At 49.5% G+C, this 21710-nt stretch overlaps 1 protein-coding gene across 1 annotated transcript; it reads right to left on the bottom strand.

Annotated features, from left to right (window-relative positions):
* Positions 1-5028: 5028 nt before the first annotated feature.
* LOC142558185 (uncharacterized) lies at positions 5029-20671 on the bottom strand. The gene is made up of 3 exons (XM_075670341.1): positions 20017-20671; positions 17641-17748; positions 5029-5651 (listed from the first exon to the last, which is right to left on the bottom strand). The coding sequence occupies exons 1-3, from the start codon at positions 20173-20175 to the stop codon at positions 5529-5531; spliced, it is 390 nt and encodes a 129-aa protein (XP_075526456.1). The 5' UTR covers positions 20176-20671; the 3' UTR covers positions 5029-5528.
* Between the last annotated feature and the right edge of the window lie 1039 nt (positions 20672-21710).

Here is a 21710-nt window from a genome sequence, read left to right as displayed (position 1 = left end):
AACGCCGAACAACGAGGAAGCAAAAACTGCGGGGGGAAAAACGCGACTACCTGCAGCGTGCCCGCGGCGAGCTAGCGGGCGTCAAGAGCGACGTTCCGTTCTGTTTGACTGGTTCGTCTGCTTTTGATGAGGGCCGCCATTGTTGTAGGGGGGAGGGAAGGGGGCGAGCGTGCCTAGCGCCGCCGCTTTTTGTTTTGTTTTTCATTCGTTTTGTTTCTTTTGCCTGGTTCGCTCGCCGCCGCAGGTATACTTTCCCGTCGTTGCTCCAACAACCGGCCTCAGGCGCCAGCGACCTGCTACTTCCCCCTCAGCGTTCCACTCTCTTGAGAGCGTGGTTCCGTAGCCACGTCACGATACGCACACTCGATTGTTATTACGCCCCGCATGGTATGCGTAAACGCCTCAGCCGGCTCCATCGAGCGACTCTCAACCGGATAGGAGAAAATTACGCTTACGGAAGACGAAAGCAAAAGAAACAAAATTTTAAAAAATAAGGAAGAGAAAAAAAAAGGGTAAGGAGGGGGAATATAGAACCGAGAAAACAGACTCTTATAAAGGCCGGCATTCCGCAAAATCCAAAATACAACGCGTCTGCGAAGAGAATGCAGCGGCAAACTCCACGAGTATATACAGCCAAATAAAAGGCGCCAAAGTGAAGCCAAATGGAACCAGCAAGCCGCAATACGGTGATATGGAGAAAAACGCGCTGCAACGGAGGGAAGGAAGCAGACGACCAGCAAGGAGCAGACAGCGCTGCGAGCCAGGAAAACAGATCTAGCAGACCAAAAAAGAAAAACGTCAGCGTCGTGATGATGCAGACGACAAGAAAAAAAAATAATGATTCGCACTGGGAATCACGCGGATACGGGACGTTTTTGAAGAAAGAAAGAAAAAGACAAGTAGGAAGGAGTAAGTAGAAGAGAAAAACACAGAAATGGCGGGAAAGGAGGCCAAGCCTGAGAGGATGAAACGAAACTACTCGTTCACGAGTCAGTCCGCTGATGCGAATTTGATTGCAGACGGCCGTAGAACGCCTTTTCTTTCCTCCAAGACTCGCTAGCTGCCGGCGTCGGCACAATGAGCGAGTACAAAAAGAAAAAAAAAAAAATCAGAACGGCCCCGCAATAGGAGAGTGAAACGGCGGCAGAGAGGTTAGCATTATGAAGCAAAGAAAAAAAAAAGAAGGAAAAACAAAACAAAACCGGTTAATAAGGGTGTGCTTGCGAGCACTGGCTTTGAAGAGTCGCACCGCCGCCAGTCGTCGCATGCATGCATGGCCGCAAAAGAGCGCGCGTTTTTTTGTACATATTTGTTGACTCCAGAAAACCAACCGCACGAGCTTTGCTGAAGGCGCTGGTAGATGTGCCTGATCACGTGCAGTATTCGACAGTGCGCTTCGATATCGTACCTCACTTTACGTCGATCGTCAATCACGACGTCGTGTGCAAGGTATACGCATGCATTCAAGGTGCACGGAAGTTTGTATTAAAAGCCGCATCAATCATAAAAGCGCGCTGCCATTGACTGTTCGGCTCGTCGAAGCTATATTAATTATTCCTGTGGAAGCATAGATGTCCACTATACCTGTCCGATTGCAATCTCGAATTCAAATTGAGCAGTGAATCCATCTTAAGTTTTGCTATCTAGACTTGCACGTATTACGACCTTAAGGTTAGGTCGGCAAAACAAGAGCATTCCGAAGAACAAACAACGGGCTGAGGTTTGTGACTACATTCGAAGTCGCGCAGGTAAGCGAGCTTCGGTGAACGATACGACACGAAGAGAGAGAATGAGGGGAGAGGTGCACATATTACGGAGCCAATGTCGACGCGTACCCTGTAATGGCCGGGTATACGACGGGGTCGCTGACACATCCATTACGCTTTCATGACTGCCGACCCCCCCCCCTCCCTCCTCCCTTGGCAGCGGCGGCAGAAGTGTGTTACCTGCGTTCTCTTCGGTGGTGTCCACATTATCTCGCCCCGTCACGGCTTAGAGCGCAACTCCGCTTTGTACGCGCTTCCGCTAACGCACGGTCACAGCGACGTCGCCGCGTTAAGCGACACACCCTCTCCCACAGGAGACGGGCGCGAATGACAAAAGAAAAGCAAAGAGAAACAAAAGCCGCTCTCTCAACCGCCAAAGGCGGCACTGATGCGAAACGTCTGCTGCATGCAGCAAAGCAAAGCTGTTGTTCGTCTGCTATACGCGTTCTGTCGTCTGCATCGGGGCAGTTGTTCGTCTGCTACGCGCGCGCTGTTTGTGCCACTGTCGCCATGCCGCTTGCTCACATGCCGGCAACAAGCAAGCACAAACTGCTCGGAAGGGGCCCCCGAACAGACAACTCTCGGCATGGCGCTCCAAAAACCAGGTGGCGTGGAGGGAGGCGGTCGGCCGGACATCCGGGCATTTTACTCGCTTTATCGGCCATTTCTTTGTTGTCTCTTGTTTAATTTACGTCGCCCACTGTTTTTCCCTCCACGAAGTTCCCAGCTTTCGCCTCGTAACAGACGGCGCGCATAATACATGAGATAGCGCGCGGCGGCAGCTGACTTCGCGTCGGCTGATGCGCGCCGCCGGCTTAATGAACGCGTAACACGATGTGTGCCGCATCGGAATTAGAGGACGAGGGGCGAGTGCTGAGAAGGCGGCCTATCGGGCAACGATCGCCTTTTCATCCGCTACACGCATCGCTTACCTGGTTGCGTAGAGGCAGCGGCCAAAGTGTGTTGCTCCTTCCTCTCGGCGGAGACTGGCGACGTCCACTGCGGTGCGACTTAGCAGACGACAGTGGCGGGAAGACGCCGGTAGAAGACGGGAGGAAAACTCTGGACAGACGAAACCGCTCCGGCTAGCGAAACAGTACCTGGCCGATACGTTGATTAGCCTGGCACGGGACCGCCCACACCTGCTGCTGCCGACAACGACGGGATTGCACAGATACCGGAAAGGTGCTTGTAGCGAAACTCAAGTCCGGCGGCAGCGGCCGACCGGCTTCCTGTAACACCATCACGTACTGCGCATTCGAAACCAAAATCTCCAATGACGCGCCGCGCACGCTTCGCGTGCCGCGCGCAATACAAGTACCCCTACTCCCACGTGCCGCACACGGCCGGCGGCGCTCACGCTGCGAGCCGTGGAGCGGCGCCAGCGTCGAGAGTCACGATTGGCCCGGTTTCGGAGAGAGAAATTCGTGACGTCACGCGGCTGTGAGGCGACGCGTCGCAAAAGGGGCGACCGGTTCGCGCCGCCCATTGGTCACAGTCCGTGGCGTCGTCCAACTCAAATCCGCAGCCAGGAAAGCAGTCACAGTTTTTTTCTACTTGTTTTGTTATTCTGCTTCCGACAACAGCGCGAACAGGCGGCAGTTAGCAGACGAACGCGACGAAGTTGCAGAAGAGCAGACGCTGCCTCTGGGTCGTGTGGCGATCCAGCAGCACGGCCGTACTGTAGAGGGAGCGATCAAATTAGGACGGCGCACGGAATAGAGTGATGGACAGGTTTTGATGGACGCCCAAACCGACGCCAGCGGCGCTACGTGAATGCCAAGGAAAAAGAAGCACGTGTATGTCCCGGGCATCCGAAGCGCCCGGGGAAGAAGAGATGGGGCTTACAGCAGCGCTCGGCCGAAGCGATCAATTTGACGCAGACGTGAGCTGCTGCGAAACAGCGCGTCGCCGCACATTTCGTCGGCGCGACACGACTGCGAACACGCACACAGGACCGGTCGCCTGGCAACCGTTTCCACTGTTTTGACTCATAGCGGGCCGTCGACCCGATTTAAGCGAGAGAGTACTTCTAGATTTCGTGCCGCAGAGGTAAAAGACACAAAAGAGAACCTGCATACGAGACCGGAAAGTGAAGCGTCCGCTGGCTACCACCGAGAATCGATGATCCCGGCGCGCCCCCGCGGACCGTCGCATCGATGCTGCGGCATACAAATGCGATGGATGCATGGAACTGAAACAAGGCGGCTGGAATTACATTAGCCTCATGTGACCGCCTCTAAACAGCGCTTGTAAAACAGTGGGGGCCCCTGGAATCCGTGTTTCCTTTCTTTTTTCTTTTGGAAGGAGTCATGTCTGAGTGAATGGCATACAGCGTTTCCAGCACGCGCTGCCGTGTTGAACGGACGAAGTTTGAGGAAAAGCAGCCTCCGTTTCGATTAAAGTATGTAATATACATATATTACGTGCGCGTGTGCATGCTTGCACGCAATAACTACGCAACAGTTAGTCAACGCTATATTGTCAATCGCTTTTTTTATTGTGAAATGTTCAACAGCAACTCGTTTGAATTAAGTATAGTTAAGTGACTGTTGATACACCATTGAAGGTATATTTACTGAACGATTAATAAACCAAATTCATTTCTATAACGGAACTAACATACGAGTCGTAGGCGCCAGATGAAAATTCACTTAGACATATGTATAGGAAGGCGCATTAGCAGCTACACAGGCACAGTCGTCTAAGCAGCATTGCTGAGTACACTGTGAAATAATTTACACCCTTAAAAGTGAAAAATGGTGTAAATGTGTCTATAACTCGCACCCTAGGGTATCGGTTATATAAATCACACCCTATAAGGGTGTGAGTTATAGACATATTTACACCCTTTTCACTTTTAAGGGTGTAAATTACTTTACAGTGTATAGGCGCTGCTGTATAGTGATCGAGTCAGCCCTGGAAACCGAATAAAAGCAATCGTTTATTGTCACTTATGATGCATATTACATACAAGATCTCTTCAAAATGTTACCTATGCCTGCAATAATTACCGGCATGCGGTCGATTGCACCGCATCACTTGTGGTTCTAATATAGAAAGCAGAATCGCTAGAAATCTACCGTGGCAGCTAACGATAAGTTCTGTCCCATCAGTCGTATTACTTGAACTCGCAGTGTCAAGTTAACTAATTTTCACTAATTAACTTTGTGATGATTCGCCGTTCGGCGTACAGCCCCATTGCACAACAGAAACGTGACGAGTAATGAAGTCATCTTCATGTATACATATATATGCAGAAGTCGTGAGCTCTTCACAAGTTTCGAATAACACGTGCTCAGCGTACGTTTCAGTTAACAGTTATCGACGCTGTGAAAAAGTTCAGTGTATTTAGAAAACCTCTATTTACAATTCACTGTGCGAAAATTTTCCATAACTGGCGAAATAAATTAACCCGGAACATCGCTTTCTGACATTCGCGCCAGAAGCGAGGTGCCGACTTTCAGCGAGACACTAACGATGGCATTGTGATGAATGAATCAACTAACTATAACTAACTAACTAACTAACTAACTAACTAACTAACTAACTAACTAACTAACTAACTAACTAACTACCTAACTAACTAACTAACTAACTAACTAACTAACTAACTAACTAACTAACTAACTAAATAACTAACTAACTAACTAACTAAATAACTAACTAACTAACCGACTAAGTAACTAACTAACGAATCAATTAATTAATGTGACGACAGTCAGAGCAAGCTCTCGGGGCCCCGGCAAGCACTTTATAGATTCACTTGCTTTCTTCTACCTCGTTCTCCATCGCCTCTTTGTCAGCTTTCGGTTTCCTTTTGCTTCTCGAGGATTTTCTTCCCTTTGGTGCTGGCAACGATTCGTCTTGGCTATCAGATTTTACCTGCATCGAAACGCGTGCGGCATGTCTATAGCACACGGTTGACTTTGCAAAACGCACACTGTCAGACACGCACACGTACACGACTTGTAAGAGGAAAAGTTGCTAAAATACGGGACTCGAGATTAGCCCTTCCATACGGAGAAAAACCAATTTGTCCCGTATCTAATAATGGCATATGACAATATGGGGGTCCCGTGTGAAAACCCGTATGTTCCCATATATGAAATGGGAAATGTCCCATTAGATCTTGCTGCGCGCCTCATAGGGGAATTCCACATAAAACCCGTATGATTCATATATCATATAAGACATGCCTTCATATGATAGGTTGTTATATGGGCCCCCATATGTTGACATGGAACTATTGAATATGAGGTGTGACGATTCCTCATTTGGGGGGGGGGGGGGGTGAGACGCTATGGGGACTAACTCCTGATGGATTAAATACGCTGGTCTAAGGGACTGACTCTCGGAAGTTACACCCCTGTGAAGAGCAATTTTTTTCTCCGTTGCATGATAGCTGGCTAAATGAGGTATTTCAAGCAGCAGAGCTTGGCTCAGGGCCAAGAAAGTAACTCAGATTCGACGTCACAATACGCAAGTTTTCTTAATTACAGGAAAGCGACGGTTTCCACTCTCTCATTCAGGGCCATGCTGCGCAATGATATATGGACCACGGGATTGATTGACTCACGAGCCTTAATGTCCCAGAGCAACATCTGAAAGTTTCAAAGCTTGTCCGTATAATGTATTACCCTTCACGGAACACCGGGTTACCGATTATGGGTGTGGTAGATGATAATGACGATTCATTGGCATCCCCTTTGAAACGGGCGATGACAATACTCACCTAGCTTGCTTGATTTAATAAGGTATGTTATATATGTCTTTCATTCTAGCATTCTTGTGTCCATGCATAGCCTTTTTTTTTTCTCAAAGCTTCCCTATGTACCTTGTATCGCAGCCTACTATAACGGATCTTCCCTGTATTTTTTTACGCGAGTTATCTAAACGTCTTTTGCTTATCTCGACTGCTGACCGGTTGATGCTTCCATCCAATTCAAATCCAAGCGCTTTTGGAAGGTGCGCGTTACCTACAGGTCTCACTGAATTAATCACTTCGCATTCCGTTAGGTTATGCTGAGTGGTCTGTGGATTTTTGCTGCAGTATACACACGCCTCATGTTGTTGCGAATATTTGCTTCGGTATGTTCTTGTCCTTAGGCAACCAGTTCGAGACCCAAATAGCAAGCCACTGCACTTTATGTTGTTATTGCACACCGTTTCCCTTCTAATTTCTGTCTTCCCATGCATCTTTGTAAACCTCCATGGTCGTTTTTGTTTCCATTCTTTGCGTCAAATTCACTGTCTTTGTTCCTCTGACTTTCTTTCTGATGACTCCTGGTGTTCTATTTACGTTTTCAATTGCCCTGTACTTGGCTGCCAACTTTCTTTACCTCTTCCTCCACTTTGTGTCCACGCTTTTCAGGTACAGATACTTATGTACTTTAGCCGCCTATTTATGTTGTTCCATGTTCCCGAGTCTTCAAAACTAATTTTGATCTGCACTTCTCTGACTTCAAATGAGGCGCAACCCATGTCAACCTACACTGCCTGATTTGCGATTTTACCGTAGATGTCGCTGTTGCAGGAAAAACGGCAGAAGCGACATCTCGTGACGTTTTGTTCAACTACTTCGCGTTGGAAGCGTTTTTGTGTTACAAGGTTGTCCTCATTGAAGGATAACAAAAAGAAAAAGGACCGCATTTTGGCAATTATGTGACTGCCGGCGCTTCACAGCAACAGTTAAGTATGCTCTTGATCGCTGCATTAAAGGTGTGTTTTCATTATTTATCCGAGATGGCGCCTCCAACTCGTCCGTTCACGTTTACGTCTCCGGTATTCCGTAAACCGTAGGCCTTATGGGAATGCGGCCATACTGCCACGAGTCGAACCCGCGACCGTGGTCTTGAGCCAAACTGTTAGTCATGGAGCCATTGAAACCAAATGCGGCTAAGTGCTTACTCGTCCTACTATTGCTACACCTCCGATAGAGAACGAAACTTGCCTTGTATTCTAGAACGTTTCTCCACACGGCACTTCCTTTTCAATAAACGGTGATGATGATCGCTAATGGTGTCCCTTTTGAAACGCGATGGTGAGCCTGCTTGATCAAATTGAGTTCTACGTCGCATCTACTGCAGTCTATAGCGTTTGCCTATCTCTACTTGACCTTGTAAAATTAGCAATGCCAGTGACGATCCTGTCCTCCTCTCTTCCATGTTTTTAATGCGATTAGTCACTGGGTCACTGAGTGGTTCATGGTATAATGGGTACAGCATCGGGGCTGCTGTGCAGAGGGAAAGTGTTCGAAATCAACCGTTGGACCAAGTTGGGTCACTGGGTATCTGCCACTCTACAATGAATCTCTTTCACTCCAACTTGGACCATTGGGTACGCGCCGTTCCTCAATGAACCATTTTTCATTTTATTCGTGAACAAAGACATTGTTCGTTTTTCATGAATCATTAGCTAACATTGTATAACCAGCAATTTTCACGTACAACCGAGAACTTCGTGCAAGAGATTAGTTGTGAATAATTGGCTAATATTGTATAACCAGGAATTTAAAATATTTCTGTACTACCACTCCCGTCTGTGATGCCCTCGGCTCTCGAGGGTATTAATAAATGAAATGAAATGATCCTGTTTGACGCCAACTTGGGTCAATGAGTATGTGCTATTGGGAATGTGCCGCTCATCAGCGACAGCGAAATCACTTAAAATTTATTTAATGCTGGGCGGAATAGAACCACCGAGATATATATGTTGAGACAATCTTGTCTGAATATGAAATCTCACAAGCGCCACGCGCGCATTTTGCGGCGGCACCGCTAGATGGCGCAGCGTGTTCAGTGCGGAGGAACCTGGCTGCATACGCGGCTGCCTTATACACGACGCGTTTCGGAGGTTGCAATATGCTGTGTCGCTGCAATTGCTTTAACAGCTTTAAAGTACAGCCAAAGATCGCTCGTACCAAGCTTATGCGTCATTCTCCATTGTTCCTTGCCATTTGCCATTGGAATAAGCTGCCTGCGGAAATCGGTTCTGTCAATAACCACGACGCTTTCGTTTGCAAACCGTAGTGCTTATTGCGCGCCGACCGCTAGAATTGTATTGTGCCGACTGCTTAGAATTGTATTATTCTCTATTGTTGCCACTACCATTTTAGTTCTACTTTTTCCAGTGCTTGCAGGGTGTTTTTCAGTATGTTTTATCAAGTTCTGTTCTCATCAAATGGAGCTCGTTTTCATTGTTTATTCACTGCAATATGTTATGTAATGTTGTGTAACCCCCTATGTAATGCCTGTAAAAGGGACTTTAGGGTATATGAATAAAAACAAACGGTTTGCATTAACGTCGACATTCATCGTGAAATTGATTCTCTCGCAATCTATTTTCTTTTTACCAATTGCTCTAAACGTCTCTTGCTAATCTCGATCTCTGACGGAGCATTCAGCTTTGAAACCCTGCGTAACTCGAAGGCGCGGACCTATACCCTGCAGTTCAGGCTGTATGAATTATCGTGGCATTTCATTACGATGTTCCGAATCGTATCCAGATTCTCATTTTCTCTCTCTCTCTTTCAGAAAGCAGACTTCTCACCCTATTGCGAATATTTTCTTCAGTATATGTTTCTGTTCTCAGTCAGCCAGTTCGGGCCACAAGAAGCAAGGCGCTGTTCATGCGCTAGCGCACAAATTTCGTTTCCCGGTTTCTTCCTTGCCCTCCTCGTAAAACTCCACGGCCATTTCTCGCTTCCGTGCTTTGCATCAAATTTGCCGCCTCTGTTTCTCTCACTTCCTTTTTGGTGACACCGGTTTAATGAATCCCCTCAAACTTTGTAAAGTAGCAACGCTCTCCTCCTCCGCCTTCACTCCTCCTCGTTTCTCCTCTCTTTCCTCCTCCCTCCTCGACTGGGGCGCCGCCTACACTGCTCGAGCGTAGCAACGGCGCCAACATGCGCTCCTCGCCACTCCGTAGACGCTTCTCGAGCAAAAGTGGCGCCGATGCACGGCGCGAGGGCCCACGTGATGCTGTTAGGCCAGTAGCGACGCAGCGTCGGCCTCGGCCAGAGCGCGCGAGGAGGAGGCGGCATTCTTCAAAGCGTGGCACTACTTTACGAAGTTTAACGGGCCTTACGGTATAATGCACGGCAGCGTCACCCTTAGAACGAAGTTGTCAGCGCGCTTCAATAGCAATCAACGGCGATATCTTAGTAACATTTCGTTACCCGGCGCGATGGAGCTTTTGCTGCTCGAATGCAATGTAGTGAAGGTGCGTTTGTAATGCAACCCTAGAAGCGTTATCATCGAGAAGCACTGTACTGAAGCGCAGTATCTTCTTTTCGCATGCATGACAGGCGGCGCATTTGTTGACCCACGTATAGGCTTGCTATTCCAGGGCCATACGCAGGAATTATTTTAGGGAGGGGCTTTCGGCGACAGCGGCCATATTGAATTATTCACCAACTTTTGTGCCTGAATGAAACATACAGCTAACATGTAATAGCCTTAACCTATTATGCATTCTGGCATATACGTATACTGAAATATATATATAATACACGTTACACGTGTACTGTACTGCACCTGCAGGGAGCACAGACGTGCAAAAAACTTCACCGACGATATGATACACCCTAATGCGAAATTTGAGTGTAGCCCTATACATGTTTTCATTTCGCGATATACTGGCTAGCGTGGACAATCGCTAACGTGCAGCACGTCGGAAAGAGCGAAGTGTGGCGTCAATGCCATGCTAATCTGGAGATCGCGAGAGCCAGCGCGTGGGTGTCGCGTGGGCGCGATTCGTAGAAACCGCCTCCGACAAACCTCCCAGACGACTGGCGCCATCTCGGAGCCACCGTCGCTGCACTACGCTTTTCTTCTCACGCTTTCACCATACTCTCCTCCGCTTTCCGCCTCATTGTACCGCTGTACCCCCTCTCCACTTTCCTCCTCTCACCTCTCTCGCCGTGTTTTTCATCCCCCGCTGCGAACCGCGTTCGCGCTCATCTTTCGCTGTGCTCGTTCGCTCGGTTACGCCGGCAACGCCGACGCTCGCCGCAGGAACGGGCGCCTAAAAGGCTGCGCTCTAAAAGGTATAGAGGTCCGGCGACTACAGGCGAAGTGCTCGGTAAATGTGACTGCCTTGACTGCATGCGTTGCAACGCTATAAGTTCAACTGATGAACCCATAGGTTGGCACGCTCACTCAAGAGTGTACTGACTCACACTTACTATACAGTGATTTCACAGGCTTGAGATACATCGTTAGCGAGGGACGAAAGGTGTGAGTGGACCTGGGCATAAACATCAGCCAGCTACGGTTAACGCGTGTACAAACGAAAGTCAATGACGGTGATATTGACTGGACGTGAGCGTGAACGCGAGTGACTCTCAGCGAGCGTGACTTCACGTGAGTATGTGAGAGAGTGCCGGTGAGAGTGAGTTGACAATAGTACGAACGTGAGTGGGTCCCGGTAAGTCAGGAGGAGGTGACTATACGAGCATGGGTGAGTGACTATATATGAGTGAGCGTGAGTACTGAAATGTGAGTGAGTTGACGAGTGTCAATGCACTTGAGTGTGAGCAAGTGCACAGCCTGTGAAAAGATTGGTGACTGAGCATGAGTTTTAAGTACCGACCTATAATGCCGATCTAGATTCGGCCTGATGTCTGCTTTCATAGCCCCTTTAATGAGCTCTTTGTGTTAGAAATTAACCCGGAGCCATTAGCTCCGACGCCTCTCGCAGGGACCACACGCCTTCGGGACATATAACCTAAATTCCCTTAAACTTCGTAAAGTAGTGCCACGCTTTGAAGAATGCCGCCTCCTCCTCGCGCGCTATGGCCGAGGCCGCCGCCCCGCCGCTATTGGCCTAATAGCATCACGTGGGCCCTCGCGCCGTGCTTCAGCGCCATTTTTGCCCGATAAGCGTCTACGGAGTGGCGAGGAGCGCATGTTGGCGCCGTTGCTACGCTCGAGCAGTGTAGGTGGCGCCGCGGTCGAGGAGGGAGCGTGAAAGAGAGGAGAAATGAGGAGGAATGCAGGCGGAGGATGAGAATGTCGCTACTTTACGAAGTTTAAGGGGCTTGAATATAACCCGGTCTGTCGAGATACAAATAAAGCATTCAGTGAAGCACTACACGTCGCTATAGAGCATCCGTTACCTGATAGCGCAAGCGGCGCGCGGGAGAGGGCGCCTGCTCCGCTGTTGCACGGGGCTCAGCTGGGGCGCCCTGAGCGCCTCGCTGAGCCGCATCGTGTGCAGCAGCGGCACGAAAGACTGGCACACGCCTGAGTCACGCGCGTACTGTCGGTAGTAGCAGCTAAGCAGCGGACCCCGGTAGGGGCTTTCCGCCGCTCCCGGGCCCAGACACTGCCGGCACAGGAGGGCACCGCTAGCGACCTCCGAGGCAGCCGTCCCGATGGTGACGTTTTTAGGGCGCTTTAGAAAAAGGAGTCCAGAGTAAGGGAGTTTCACCGGCCGTGCGTTTTCGCGTCCGCTATTCGAAATTCCCTAGCGGAGAGTTTTCGAAAACGCTTAGGTGCGCTATATTCGAAAACTCCCTATTGGGATTACAACGAAGGCGCCAAATAAAACAACCGACGAAGGAAGGAGACACGATATGCGCCTACGTGGTTGCCTCGTGTCTTCTTCCTTCGTCCGTTGTTTTATTTGGCGCCTTCGTTGTAATCATGTATAACCAACTCGCCCACCAGCACGTGCTCAGTGACTTCATCCCTATTGGGAAGTTTTTGGTAACATTTAGAACTCCTTGTTGGGTGCGCCGTTTACAAAACTACCTAATGTGGAGTTTTACAAGTTTTCTGAAACGCCGTAAAAGGGAGCTCTACAAGTATACCATAACCAGTGTTTTATAAAACTCCCTATTAGAGAGTTTGGAAGATCTTGAACGCCGTATCAGCCTAGCTTGATATAATGTTTGGTTTCAATGTCCCTTTGGAAAGCCTCTAGTCAGAAACTGCGAAATATTCTAAAGGTACATTATAGGGAAATTCAGTAAAGCACGTAATCACAGCTCTAACGAAGTTTTCCAAATAGCGCACGCAAATGGCTTAGCGTGCCCCAAAAGTACAGCGTTAGCGACAACTCAAGCACGAGCGCAGAACCCTCACCCCTTTCATTCATTGTACGCTCTAATTTCCATTCACTTTGCCCACTACGGACTGCAACGTCTCGCAACCTTGAAATTCCTATTTCTCAACCTCCCTATTAAAGGGACCTAAATTGGAAAAACTGCCGGGTTTGTAGTGGTATAGCGTACGTCAGAACTCTACTTTCATATTTAATACGACGACGCAAGTCCTTCACCACACAGAAAGCACAATGACTAACGACGACGATGGCTCGACGACCATAGCGACGACGACTGCGACGCGACGACGCCACGACGATGACACTTCTTGACTTACGACATCTACGACAGCGTAAAGCTGTCCTTGAGAGATGAGCAAAATAATGTCGGCTACGCACGAAGCCTACAAACAAAAAGCTTCACTTGTCGGGAGAGGTTAGAGACAGAGACAGACGAATGCTGCAATGCAGGTGGCGCCACCTCATGACGCTGACGTCAACTAACGCACAAGCACGGAGGAAGGAAAAACTGAGGAGAGGCCCTGACTACAGTGGCTGGAATATATTCCAGCCACTGTACCCTGACGTCGCTCTTTGCGAAGCTCAGTGACGCGGGAAGTTGACGTCGCTCCGCCATCTCGTCGGGGCAGATTTATCGCCTTCGGTGCGCAAGGCAGTGCGGCGCGGAGGTGCGCGCACAGTAGTGATCCGATCGACGGATCTCGCGGTGTATGCATTCGCGATACTGTTGCCTCCGTCAATTCGTCCGAGTATTGCTATCTAGCGTTGGAAGGCGTTCGTAATGAACTCCGCGAATAACTCCGCTACTTTTTTCCGGGGTTTTATGAAAATAAATCTGTGCATTCTCGCTGCACTTCTAGAATGCACAGGTGATGATTGGTAGCACACACTACGCACATCACGACCTATGGCTAGCCCATCTGCAGTTTATGAGAACAAACATGTATGCTGGCCGTGGCTTTCTAGCAGTCGTTTTGCTTTATTGGACAAGTTTCGGGCGGCAGCGGAGATATGGAGCCACAGCGCGCCGACAAAGAGGCCAGCAGAAGAGAACGTCACTAGGAATTATCTTATGCTTAGTTCCTAATGGTACTTGACTGTCCTTGCGGTCTCGATAACTTTTTATTTTAGTCGTTTCTTTCTCTTACATTTCTTCTCATATTTGCTATATAATGTTTTGTAACACACATACGTATTATCTGCTTGTTTAAATATTTCCATGTTCTCGCGCATTACTGGTGATATATTATGTATAAAGTGTAGCAATCTTACTTCTTTGTATACTCGATTGCTTGTCGCATACATTTTGTTCTTTTTCTTGTTTGTACATTGTTCCACTGTACTTTCATGATGTTCCACCCACTGAGCAATGTAGTACGGGTAGGGGGGCCTTTGTCAGACAGTTGCATCTGCCTTTAGCCCCTAGATCCCAGACAATGTATTGTCTAAATAAAACATTCATTCATTCATTCATTCATTCATTCATTCATTAGGCAAATACACTGACTGACTGTAGTATACCAGTACACTGAACAGCTATACTGTTCTCACGCACCTAAGTTAAGCTTCACGGAAACAAAGTTCTGTGGTATCTCCCGCGTGGTGCCGAACAGTACCCGCGTATGTGTGCGGCTGGCGCGTTGACCGGGCCTACGTGCGACCATCATCGTTTGATGTGCGCGCAGGCGTGCGTTATTCTGGCGGGCTTCATTATCAATTATATGGACACTTCCAGCTCATTTCTGCCATCGCCGTCGTCGTGATGTTCTGTATAAAGTCCAAGGGCGATGGCATCGTCGCCGTATGCTGTATGTGTGAGTGAAAGCTTGCGATGGTGAGCCGACGATGGTGGCTCAACCTCACGCGCGCATGGGAAAAAAGCGGAGAGGAAGCGCGCCGTCTCCCGTTGCGCGCAAGGCACGGGAAGGAGGGGAGGGAGGGTGGGGGCGTTTTACTGCGGCGTCGGCTACGTATATATGGCGCGACCGCCAGGGCCCTAGCCGGAAAGCGATCTGCGATGAGTACAGAGCAGGTGCACCGAGGGCTGATAGCTTCGTGTGCGGTCTGTTTTCACCGCTCAGTTCGCGTTGAAGCGAGAGGTAGCACGAAGGTCAATTCGCTCGCTGCTGCTGCCGCACTTCCTCACTCCAGCGTTTTGACAGCGAGTTTCCGCGGTCATCGAGTGAGATATGTGTTCACGTGTGCTTGTGCGGGCGTGACACCGTGCTTGTTAATTTAATTCGTAAGCGAATTTTTACAAGTTTAGCGGCCGATAAAACTACTGTATCCTTACTTCGTATAGCCGTCTGCTAATTTGCTATTGCAATCGATGTGTCGCCCTTCGGGCGAAGCTGCGACTTTTCACTCTTGCACCGCATCCGCCAACCTTCACTCACCTGCGCCCTTCGTGCACACAGATAACATATATGCCGGTATAGGAGGTCTCGTCCTTTAATTACTCACAGCAGCCGTTTCTCTCCATTCTTACAATGGCTGTTTTACGTGCCGCAAATGCATCATCCGCCATCAAAAGCAGGTCACACTGCGCAGTTGTGCACTGACCTGCAAGGCGTTTATCGTGCATATCTTGAAGCACAGTGGTTTCAGTCTGTTATTACACGTTAGCATGAATCCACCGAAGAAGACAAATATATTCCCAGATTGTCCTTCGTCCGTGACGTGGTATATAGGTGGTGTACGGCGTTGCGTGCGCGCTCGTTTCAGGCTTTTTACTTCTTCCCGTCCCACGTGGCCACAACAACAGCCGGGAGAGCATGGTCTTAGATAACAAAGCGGAACAAAACACGTATCATCATCATCATCATCATCATCATCATCATCAGCCTGGTTACGCCCACTGCAGGGCAATGGCCTCTCCCATACTTCTCCAACTACCCCGGTCATGTACTAATTGTGCCCATGTTGACCCTGCAAACTTGTTAATCCCATCCGCCCACCTAACCTTCTGCCGTCCCCTGCTACGCTTCCCTTCCCTAGGAATCCAGTCCGTAACGCTTAATGGCCATCGGTTATCTTCCCTCCTCATTACATGTCCTCCCCATGCCTCCCCCCCCTCATTTTCTTTTCTTGATTTCAACTAAGATGTTATTAACTCGCGTTTGTTCCCTCACCCAATCTGCTCTTTTCTTATATTCTTAACGTTACACCTATCATTCTTCTTTCCATAGCTCGTTGCGTCGTCCTCAATTTAAGTAGAACCCTTTTCGTAAGCCTCCAAATTTCTGCCCCGTACGTGAGTACTGGTAAGACACAGCTGGTTATACACTTTTCTCTTGAGGGATAATGGCAACCTACTGTTCAGAATCTGAGAATGCCTGTAAACGCACCCCAGCCAATTCTTATTCTTCTGATTATTTCTGTCTCGTGATCCGGATCCATGGTCACTACCTGCCCTAAGTAGGTCTATTCCCTTACCACTTCCAGTGCCTCGCTACCTATCGTAAACTGCTGTTCTCTACCGAGACTGTTAAACATTACTTTAGTTTTCTGCAGATTAATTTTTAGACCCACCCTTTTGCTTTGCCTCTCCAGGTCAGTGAACTTGCATTGCAATTGGTCTCCTGTGTTACTAAGCAAGGCAATATCATCAGCGAATCGCAAGTTACTAAGGTCGTATAGACGCGTGTAGATTAACGCAAACCGGCGCACACGACGCCTTTGCCACGGTGCGAGACCTACGGGGCAGCACACGCATTAGCACGCACCACAAAACGAAACCGCCATTGTGCCCCGACAGCATGGCCGCTACAGGGAAAAATACCACGTGGCTTCCTCCACACTTTTCTCCTAGGGCGTGAATTGGGTAGGGCCTCTGCTCAGTTTTTTTTTTCCTTCCTCCATGTGCACAAAAAACTATAACTGTGTCTGAAATACTAACGCCTGAGGAGAGTTACTGTGTTGCGTAAGCGTCCCGTCAAAAGAAGTCAACAGGGACAAAAAGAAGTACACCGTGCGACTAATTAACGCTGCCACGCCTGAGGAGCGTTACTGTGTTGCGTAAGCGTCCCATCAAAAGAAGTCAATAGGGACAAAAAGAAGTACACCGTGTGACTAATTAATGCTGCCGACGACGCCCCCCCCCCATGTCCCACTGCTTGAAACCGTTTGCTGGCAATTGGTGCGGCTGGGTTGACTTCTTTTGATGGGAAGCTTATGCAACACAGTAACGTCCTCAGGCGTTAGTATTTCAGAAAGTGTCAGAATTAAGAAGTCGCTAATAGCGCTGCAGTCGTCTAGGCCTCTTGTGTTCCGGGATTCCACAATTCAAATCTGTTTATCAGACAATACGCTACCAATACCAGACAATACGGAAACAGCTTCGAGCGTTCATGATTCCGACAACCCACGTCCCCGCACAGCTAATGGAACGTGCCAGCTTGTCCGCAGAATGCACCGCCGTTTCAGGAATAACGGGCTACCGGTGACGCAGACAACGGTAACAACGCTGGTCGCGCCATCTTCTGGCGCACAGTTTAATCAGAGATGACACAGAGCTATTATTGCTGTGACCACCCACATTCTGCCCGCTGTTGTAAAGTATAGGTAGCAACATAATCGCTAAAGTGCTGCCTTTCTAAATTTTTTTGTCATTTCACGGAAACACCAACTTAACAAAAAATGTGTACCACACTTTAGTCGGAAAAAGCGGCACAAGATGTCACTACCAGTGTTGCTAACGCCGTTCGAGTGTACGGTAGACCGGTATTCCGTAAGTGGCGATATGTTACACTACTAAAGCTCTCTGTTACTGCCTCACGCAGTAAAAGCGAAGGTGTGTACGTACACTGTCCTTTGATTTTTCCTTGGGTCCTGCCGACGGGCCCCCGTCGTCCTTGGCGTAGCGAGCCCGCCCCATCTTGAGCTTCTGGCACTTGTCAGCTTCCTCCGTGACCTAGGCATTGAGCAGTGGTGGTAGATTGTTCTCATTTAGGAAAGAATAAAAAGAACTAAATCAAGTTATGGACCGCGGGTACCCTAACTGTCCCACTTTTCAAAGGACCGTCCTAAACTGTAACATAATGTCACAAACTGTCACACTTACAGAATATGTGGCATGAGACGGTAAGCGCAGTCGAGGACGGCAGAGAGCTAAATGGTGTGATGACATTAGGAAATTTTGAGATGTAACAGAACTAGAAAGCTTTGTTTCAGCGACTTCGAACCAATTTTAACTTTCGATACCATTGTATTCTCTGTTTTTGAGTAGTACGCTCAAATCGTTCCGTCTAAATTTCTTTTTAATTTTCCTGTACGTTGCGTAGGTTTTTTGGTAGAACGCAGCTCTTAGGCGCCCGTTGCTGCGGCGAGCGTCGGCGTAACCGAGCGATCGAGCACAGCAAAAGATGAAAGAGCAAACGTGGACGGCAGCGGAGGATGAAAGATGCGGGGAGGAGGGTACAGCGGAACCACGAGGCGAAAAGCGGAGGAGGGGGTGTGGCTAAAGGGCGAGGAGAGAAGCGCAGTGCGGCGACGACGGCCGCGAGATGGCGCCAGTGTAGCGCGCGTCGTCTGCATGGCAACAAAGCGCTGCATGAGCGGAGGTCTGTCGGCGGCGGCCGCTGTGAATCGCGCCCGCGCGTCATTCACACGCTGGCTCTCGCAATCTCCAGAGCGAGGCAGACAAGCCACACTTCGCTTCGTTTGCAACGTGCCGCACGAGAACGATTGCCCGCGCCAGCCAGTATATATCGCGAAATGAAAACATGTATACGGCTGCGCTCAAATTTCCCATTATATAGGGAGTGTCGTAATCGTCGGTGAATTTTTTTGGGCTACTGAAAATTGTACATTTGAAGTTTTTTTCATTGCTACCAATAATATTCACAGTCATTCGCTGTGTTTTGATAATTCGTATGTTATAACATTTTATAATTAAGTTCCGTATGTTGTCACTGCTACTATGCCTAAATAATTATTGCCATCATGTACATCGCTGCCTTAAGCCAGGATGCTGATTCAGTTTCCAAATACGGGGCCTCATTTTGTATATACTCGGTGTTTCTCCGAATACTTTAAGTAATATATTAAAATAGCCGTTCTGAAATAAAAAGGATGGTTCCTTCTGAGACATGGCGTGAGCGGTGTCGATCGGGGGGTGACGGGTGATACGCGGAATTAGTCGCTAATCAACACAAATCCATTAATTTTTTTTTCAATCTATTAGGTTCAGCGGGCTCCCCGTAATTGGGAAATTGAAGCGAGCTCAACCGCGTACAAGCCATGTCAACTTTTGGATCTGGAGAAATGCGATTACCCTTGGAAATGCGGCACGATAAAATTTCGGCAATCAAAGCGCGCAAAACCGAAACCCGGAGGCAGCCTCCAGCGAGCGCAAAGCTGCGTCCATCGAGGTGACGTTCTACTTACGTCAACCAGCAGCGGGCATGACAGCGCGTTGCGACAGCGAGGCAAGCGCACGGTATACACCAAGGAAGGTGCGTATTTCCGTACGGATCCGGTGGAAGCACGTAAAAAAAAAAAAAAAGAATCCGCTACATGATCACGTTCTGGGCCGACCTTTTCAGGCTTCAAGTTCATCGCCTAACGCCTTTTTCTCTCCGCTCTACTTCCCACGTAACCTCCGCGAGCTCGGGGGCTGGAAACTTCCGCTTGCGTGCACCACGTGGTGAATGCTAATTTCCCAAAAGCGCCCTTTCCTCTGTATTCTTTGCGATAGAGTTCAAAATTGTCACGTGACGCCGCTTCATCCACAGCTATTTTCCTTCCTCGAGGTTCTATAATCGAGTCTTTTGTGCCGGTCGTCGGCAGAATAGCGCTGACAAAACGTTGCCGGCGCTTTCACCCTCACTGGCAGGCAGCAAATACGTGACCGTATATGCTTTCTGGCATAATGTTACAAAATCGACATTGTACCAGCAGCCGGCAGGCTTTTCTTGTATCCTAACATGGGTTCTCTGTCCTGCCGCCATTGCCTGGCGAAAGAACAAGGAGCAGTGACGCCCCGTAAGGTGACACCAGTCAGCCAATCATTGGACACTGCCGGCAACACTTTTGCGGAGCGCCCGTCAGCTCTCAAGGCTGCTTCCTCCGTTCGCAAGACCTGTGCTTCGGGGCGATCATGTCAGCATGCGCAAAGCTGCAGCGGCGGTTGCTCGACGCAGTCCACAAGAATCGGCCGTGGAAGAGAGAGGAGGCTCACCTTTTGGAACCAATCGGGCATCACGCGGTCTCTGTACTTCTTGACGGACTGCTTGATGCACACCGGGCCCTGCGGCAGTCTCGGGATGTGCGGCACCTCGTCTGTGGCGGGCTGCCGGATGTCGTTGTACGCTGTCTTTTCGCGCCGCGGGAGGGGCATGACGTCACCGTCGTTCGCCTGGGCAACGTAACAGCAGCGACTTTTGTTCTGTTGTTGTTGTCAACGGGTATACGATGTGTGGCCGCAGGTCTCGCACACGTCTCTCGCTCGAATGGCGGCCTTCGAGAAAGCGTGGAGCACCGTCGTCGGAAGAGAGCTGCAGAACACCGCCGACCACGGCCCGGCGAGTGGAAGACGCGCACGACTGTGGGGAGCAGGCGGTCCTCCGGTGGAAGACGTGCTGCAGTCGGGGAGCGGGCGCTTCCGACGCGCTCGGGGCGATTTTGTCGGAGAAAAGTGTGTAACTGCCGACCTGCCTTGAGGGAGACCGCGGACGCGAATTTTGTTGTTGCCGCCTCGAATTTTGCGAAAGAGCCGAATGAGCCTCACCGGGGCCTCGTTTTCGTCTTCTTCTCCTTCTTCTATTCTAACGTGACCCCCATCACCCGAATATTCGATCGCTGCACATACGCGCTCAATTAATAAAAAAAAATTCGCCAATTGAGCATCGGATCGAACTGGCAGAACTCGTTTGGAACGAAGGAAAAGCTGGATATTGATTCCACTCCAGGACATATCAGCAAGGCCCAAAGCGAACATGCTGATGTGTCGGCTATCGTATAGCTGCACTTGCGGACGCGCAAGTCAGCAGCAAACTAGTAATGCGCGACTCGACTCCATACATCGTTGTCTCTGGAATAACAAGAAGCAAGTTGAACACCCTGCTTTTTTTTCCTTTTTTTTTGCGGCCTGGCATTCTTCACCATGTCCACGACCCACCCGAAGGCGGACACATAGAGGTCAGCGAGCGACGCCGACAAAGAAAGGATACAGGAGCGCTTTTGGTCCGCCACCATTCATCGAGGTCATCATCATCATCCCCATTCATTCCACCACCCGCTATTTCACACGGTTGGAATCGACCATGTTGGCCCCATACCGGACAGCGGCTGGCCCAACTGCTACATCCCGATTACTCTTGACCACCTGTCCAAATTTGTGGAGATGGCCGCCGTGCTCTCTCAGGCATCCAGCCACGTGACAACATTTTTTTAAAGACCGATTTGAACTGAGGCATGGTCTTCCGGAGAAAGTAAGATTGGGCACCCACCTTTCACAGCTCCGAACTCCGAGCCTACGTCCGCCAAGAGTTGATCACCGGTATACGCTTCAGCGTAACATCCTCAAGAAAAAAAATGTTCTGGCGGAGACCTGACCAGACAATTCAATCACGTATGGCCCCCTTCTGCACAAATGGTAAGCCGCGGGAGAAGCAGACTGCAGGACGAACATCTCTCCAGGCTGCTGTGTGCTTACGCAGTGACCACTTCGCTAAAGAGCTCAGCTGGCACGTCGCTGCATGCGAAATAGTCTGGGGCCACGCTGTCCGGACTCGAGTGCGCTCCATTCGGACCATTCATTCGGCTCCGTCATCCGACTCTTGCCTCCGATTCTCACTTACCGTCTGTGCTCGAGCCAGGTGGCGCGCGCGAGAAGATCCGGGCATCTGGGCAGCGCAACGCCGTGGTGGTGGT

The sequence above is a fragment of the Dermacentor variabilis genome, chromosome 9, assembly GCF_050947875.1.
Source record: "Dermacentor variabilis isolate Ectoservices chromosome 9, ASM5094787v1, whole genome shotgun sequence".
Classification (NCBI taxonomy): Eukaryota; Metazoa; Arthropoda; class Arachnida; order Ixodida; family Ixodidae; genus Dermacentor; species Dermacentor variabilis.
This window is presented reverse-complemented; position numbering and strand designations above follow the sequence as displayed.